Source organism: Pelecanus crispus, chromosome 26, assembly GCF_030463565.1.
Source record: "Pelecanus crispus isolate bPelCri1 chromosome 26, bPelCri1.pri, whole genome shotgun sequence".
Lineage (NCBI taxonomy): Eukaryota > Metazoa > Chordata > Aves > Pelecaniformes > Pelecanidae > Pelecanus > Pelecanus crispus.
In genome coordinates this window covers 1,730,771-1,736,272 of record NC_134668.1, presented here as the reverse complement: position 1 = coordinate 1,736,272, position 5,502 = coordinate 1,730,771, and the positions used below count along the sequence as shown (strand labels likewise).

The 5,502-nt window shown below is 67.4% G+C and overlaps 1 protein-coding gene across 3 annotated transcripts; it reads right to left on the bottom strand.

The window, feature by feature from the left end:
- Window positions 1-436: 436 nt before the first annotated feature.
- On the bottom strand, window positions 437-3,876 carry PRKAG1 (protein kinase AMP-activated non-catalytic subunit gamma 1). Of its 3 annotated transcripts, XM_075724901.1 has the most exons (12): window positions 3,846-3,876; window positions 3,608-3,674; window positions 2,897-3,000; window positions 2,559-2,640; window positions 2,423-2,481; window positions 2,256-2,301; window positions 2,073-2,127; window positions 1,840-1,966; window positions 1,296-1,461; window positions 1,106-1,143; window positions 836-982; window positions 437-743 (listed from the first exon to the last, which is right to left on the bottom strand). In XM_075724901.1, exons 1-12 carry the CDS (start codon window positions 3,849-3,851, stop codon window positions 645-647), a joined length of 996 nt encoding a protein of 331 aa, XP_075581016.1. In that variant the 5' UTR covers window positions 3,852-3,876; the 3' UTR covers window positions 437-644. The 3 variants fall into 3 exon arrangements, with proteins under 3 accessions (XP_075581016.1, XP_075581018.1, XP_075581017.1); XM_075724903.1 differs by lacking the exons at window positions 3,608-3,674; window positions 3,846-3,876 and having other exon boundaries at window positions 1,296-1,457; window positions 1,836-1,966; window positions 2,423-2,499; window positions 2,550-2,640; window positions 2,897-3,032; XM_075724902.1 differs by lacking the exons at window positions 3,608-3,674; window positions 3,846-3,876 and having other exon boundaries at window positions 1,296-1,457; window positions 1,836-1,966; window positions 2,897-3,012.
- Window positions 3,877-5,502: the final 1,626 nt, after the last annotated feature.

Here is a 5,502-nt window from a genome sequence, read left to right as displayed (position 1 = left end):
CAGATTCCCCCTGCCCTGCAGCGGGGCGGGAGAGATGAACCCCCTCTCTGGGCACCCCCTCCCTCAGCACCGGCGGCCGGTGACCCCCGAGCACCCCGCGGCGAGGCCGGCTTTGTGCCAGGTCTGTGTTTATTCACGGTTTCTCTCCACGCACGAAGCGGTGGCAGGTGCGGACGCGGCCCGGTGGGAAGCGTGGCTGGGGGGCAGGGGGAGGCCCCAGGGGGGGTCCCAGGCCGGACGGAGCTGAACGAGGGCGATTAAAACCAAACTGAGCGAAACCCCGCGGCGGAGGGGTGAGCGGGGACGAGGGTCTGCATGGGGAATGGCCCTGGCCTGGAGGTGACTGAACCTGGCCCTACACCCCGGGGAGGGGTTGGGGGCTGCCCCCAGCACCCCAAAACCACAGCCTCGGGGCGCAGGGTGCGGCGTAGGGGGAGCCGTGGGCTCTCCCTGCCTGGGGAAGGGCTGGGGCGGCGTGGGGCTGCCCCACGGCTGGAGGTTATTGCTAAACGCTGCTGGTGAGTGAGTGGGGTCCCCGCCCCAGGTGTCCCCGCCAGCCCGGGGGGACGCGGCATGGCAGGAGAGGGAGGGTGGGGGCACCGGGATGGGCTGAATCTCCCCCCCGCCATTCCCCCAAAATCGCCTCAGGGGCCCTGCGGGAGGACCAGGGCTTGCAAGATGTCCGAGAGAGAGACGATCCCCTTGACCACGTCGCTCTCATCCACCACCACCAACCGGTGAACCTGGCGGGCGGTGGACAAGGAGGGAGGGGGTTGAGGCCGGCGCGGGGACCCCGGCCCCCTGCCTGTCACCGGTGCCGCGGGGGACGCATTACCTCGGCCTCGACCAGGCGGTTGATGATGGTTTCCAGCGTCTCGTGCTTGTAACACTTGAGGACGCCCTCGAAGTAGTGGGAGCGGTGCTGCAGCGCCCGCGTCACCGTCACGTCCAGGTTGTTGTAGGTCTTCTCGGCTGCCAGGTTCTGGGGCGGGGAGAGGTGTTGGGGACGCAGCTGGGCCCCGTGGGACCCCCACTGCCCCGCAGCCCCCCCCCCCCAACCCAGGCTTTGCCCCCTCCCCACCTCGGCAGCCCCCCCAGCACTCACAATAACGTCGAATTTGGAGTAGATATCCACCACCCGCCCTAGGGAGAGAAGGAAATGGCTGTGAGAGGCGCCCGCGGTGCCGGGTTTCTGTACGGTCGGTCCCCGGCACACCGGAGGGGACGCAGACCCCGAGCCGGTGATTTGGGGACAGCCAGCACGCGCCATGCCCCATGCCGGGCCCCGTCCTTACCTGAATCATCAACAACCGGCAGCGCGGAGACACGGTGCTGCACGAAGATGCCCAGCGCCACGTAGATGGGGGTGCTGGTGCGCACCATGGCGATGTTGCTGTAGGTGCCGATCCGCAGCTCCTCCAGCGTCTTGGCCATGAACTCGGGCTTTGGGACCTCCGCTATCTACAGGGGATGGGGAGGGGGACAGCGCTGATGCTGGCTTGGGCTGCTGCGCCCCAGGCCCCGCGGTGCTGCCGGCTCCGGCCGCCCCTGGCTCATGGGGGGCCTGGGCCATGGTCCTAGGAGTGAAAGCAGAGAGCGCTGGGTGCGGAGCGGGGTTTGGGGGACCCCCGGTCAGAGGCGGCGCAGGCGGGGCGGCGGGGATGGGCTGCGGGGTCCATGCAGCGTCCCAGGGACCCCCCCCAGCACCCGCGATAGACCACGAGGTGCCGAAACTGCACCCAGCCCAGCGCCCTGGAGCCGGCGGTACCTGGCACAGCCTGGGCCGAGCTCGTCGCGGGGCAGCCCCCGCCGCCGCCGCGGGGCAGGAATAGGACTTACAAAAAGTTTGAGGAACTTGAGGATGCGTTTGTGGGTGAGGATGTACAGCGTGTTCCCTGAGTCGGGGTCGATGACAGGCAAGCGGTGGATCTTGTTCTGGATCAGGGAGGAGACGGCATCGAAGAGGCTGCGGGGCAAAAGGGAGAGGAGGAATAGAGGCTCACCCGGACCCCAGCCTCGCACCCGAGGGTGCTGCTGCCAGCCGTGCCCCCCTCCCCACAGCCCGGGGGTACCTGGCGTTGGGGGAGATGCAGACCAGCGGCTTGAAAGAGTCTTGTAGGTAGAGCTCTGCGGGGAGAGGAGACGCTGAGGGAACTGGCAGTGCTGCGGGCAGGTGGGGCGCAGAGCCGTGGGGCTCCGGGCACCCCAGGCAGGTCCTGTGAGGGCAGGAGGCAGCTGGCAGCAATCCCTCTCACCTCTCCATGTCTCTATTTTGTGCTCCTCCAGCTCATAGATCTGCACCTGGGCACAAGGAGAGAAACCAGGAGCAACTGTGACCACGCGTGGGGTGGGCAGAGGCCAGATCCCGCGATCCCGGAGTCCCAGTGGGCGACAAGCTCTGCGCAGACACCCCGGTCCTTACCATGGGTGACTTGTAGTAGCGGTGCAGGATGTTGATGAAGTCGGTGATGGTCAGCATGCCTGAGGGGATGGGCAGGGTGAACGGGGTCCCGCCAGCCCCCCGCCACCCACCAGGACCCCTCGTTCCGCTCGCTCACCCACGAAGCTTTGCTTCTTGCTGTCCCAGAGAGGGGCGGCCCGCACGCCGTTGGTGACCAGAGCGAAGAAAGCCTTCTTCACCTGCCGCCCGGGGACACGGGGGACATCACAGGAGGGACGGGGCACCCCACGGGGGAGCGGGGACCCCCCGGCAGCCCACAACCCTCCACCCCGGTTTGCGAGACCTTTATACGGTGGGTGAACGGCCCTAAGACCGGCCCCGAGACCGGCCCCCAGCCCCCAGCCTGCCTCCTGGTTCCAGGTGAGCCCCCAGGCTCCAGTCTGACCCCCATCCCGCAGCCCCCAGACCCAAAACTGCTCCCCAGCCCTAGACCACCTGTAGGGAAACGTCGAAGACGACCAGTTTGGAGCTGGTGGGGATCAGGTCATAGCAGCGGTGGGACTTCATGAAGGCGGTGTAGGCGCCATAGTGGGGCTCCCCTGGGGACCGGCAGCGTGAGGCACCCGCCAGCAACGAGGAGCCACCCCGGACCCTAGGACACCCACCTCAGGGCTCCAGGATGCCCCAAACCCCAGGGCTGAACCCTGGGACCCCCCACCCTGGGGCCCTGGAACACCCCAACCCCTGGGACCCACCACCCTAGAGCCCTGGGACACCCCAACCCCTGGGATCCCCCACCCCAGAACACCCCAAATCCTGAGACCCCCCCACTCTGAGGTCCTGGGATACTCCAAAGCCCAGGACCCCCTACCTTGGGGCCCCAGAACATCCCAACACCTGGGACACCCCAAACCCTGGGACCCCCCCACTCTGGGGTCCCATGACACCCCAAAGCCTAGGACCCCCCCAGCCTGGGGTCCCAGAACACCCCAAACCCCAGGACCCCCCACCCCGGGACCCCCCACCCCAGGGTCCCGGGACCCCCCAAAGCCGGGAACCCCCCACCCCGGGGCCCCAGGACACTCTAGACCCCAGGACAGGGACCCCCAAGGTCGTCACGGACCCCGGGACACCCGAACCTACGCGGCACCCCCGGACCCGGGAACCCCCCGCACCCCAGGACCCCCCAGGCGCTCCCGGTATCACCTTCCAGCCCCGAGGGGCTCGGCTCCGCCGGGCTCTCTGCGGCCGGACCGGGACCGGGGCCGGGATCCTGCGGACAGACACGGGTCGGGCCACGGCTCCCGCCCCGGCCCCGCTCCCGCCCGGTTCCTGTTCCCCCCCCGGCCCCAGCCGCGGTCCCTCCCGGTCCCGGTTCCCCCCCGGTTCCCCCCCGGCCCCGATCCCGCTCCTTCCCGGCCCCGGCCGCGCTGTCACCCCCCACCTCCATGGCCCCCGGTCCGTCCCGCCGCCGCCACTCTACTTCCGCCCGGCGCCTGGCACCGACTTCCGCCAGTACCGCCCACGTGACCGGAAGCGCTTGGCACACGTGACTCATGACCGCAGGGTGACCTTTCCCCTCCCGCCGGGTCACGGCTGCCCGGAGGGGGACACACACGAGACATGGCGGGGACATACACGATATGGAGGGGGACACACGACATGGGGAACACACACACGACATGGGGGGGGACACACGATATGGGGACACACACACGACATGGGGGGGACACACAACATGGGGCACACACACACGACATGGGGGGGACATACAACATGGGGCACACACACACGACATGGGGGACACCACACACGACATGGGGGACACACACACGACATGGGGGGGACACACAACATGGGGCACACACACACGACATGGGGGACATCACACACGACATGGGACACATACACACAACATGGGAGGCGGACATGCACATGACATGGGGGGACACACACCTGTGTGTGCCCCGGGGAAAGGGGGGGGCGACACCTCGGGGTCCCCTGGGGCAGGGTCACAAGCCCGGGGCGGGGGGGACATGGAGGACATGGGGGGGGCACCATGTTGAGGACCCCAACCCTGAGGCCCCCCGGGACAGATCAGGGGGGGACACGGAGGGGACACGTTGGGGACACCCCAGTGCCAGGCCAGGCCCCGGCTCAGCCCGCGGGGAGGGGCCCCCCTGGCCCCCCCGGCCCAGGAGGGAGGCAGGCGGGCTGGCTTCTCACGCGCTTTATTTTAAAATAACATCCAGTGGTTTCGGTATTGGTAAAAACGGGATTTCTACACGCCCCGGCTATGTACAGCTCTGAAAGTTAAATTTCTCGTATATTTTCTGTTAAAACTTTCTCATCCCCCACCCCCACTCTTGCTTTTTTGTCCTTTTATTTTTTTTTCAGTTTCCTTTCCTTTTTTTTTTTTTTTTGTTTTTTTTTTTTAAACATTTTTACCTTAAACCTTTTTGCAGCTTTGATGAGTTGCAGAAGCAGCTTTTTAACGATCGCCCCTGGCCCTGCCCGGCCCCCCCCGCTCCCCGCACTATCCCCGCCACACCGGGGATTTGGGGACGAGGACAGGGGGGACAGGGAGCACCAACCCCCTTCAGCCCCCCCCAAGGGGGGCCAGACCCCCCCCGGGGACCGGAGGGTCCCCCCACGCCGTGCGTTTGTGCGTTAAGAGATCCTGGCTCCCCCCGAGCATCCCGGCGGGGTCCCCCCCCAAAGGGTGGGGGGTTTGGGGGGGGTGGGGGTGCAGGCGGTGGCCCCGGGGGGGGTCAGGGTGGGTGGCGGGGACGGGGGGGGGCCCCGGTGTTTAATGCCCACTCGCTGCTTCGCTCTCCGAGGCCGCCCCTGCCTGGCAGGAGGCCCCCCCCCCCCCCGCCACCCCCCTCGGAGATTGGGTTTAAAAATGCCGCGGCCCCCCCTTGCCCCTGCACCCCAAATCTCAGCCCAGCAGAGCACAAAGAGCCCCCCTCCCCCCCCGCCTAGTATATACAATATAAGGTATAAATAGATAAATAACCTTCCCCCCCCCACCCCGTGCCGACAGCGGCCCCAGCCGTGGGTGCTGTGGGTGAGCGGTGGGGGGGGGGGGCACCCACCCA

What these genes read in the sequence shown, in the direction of transcription:
- PRKAG1 (XM_075724901.1), bottom strand. An exon ending in CAAAATAGAGACATGGAGAG is followed by an intron (nt 2,128 to 2,255) that starts GTGAGAGGGATT and finishes CTCTCCCCGCAG; the next exon opens with AGCTCTACCTACAAGACTCT. An exon ending in ACCGCCTGGTCGAGGCCGAG is followed by an intron (nt 744 to 835) that starts GTAATGCGTCCC and finishes ACCGCCCGCCAG; the next exon opens with GTTCACCGGTTGGTGGTGGT.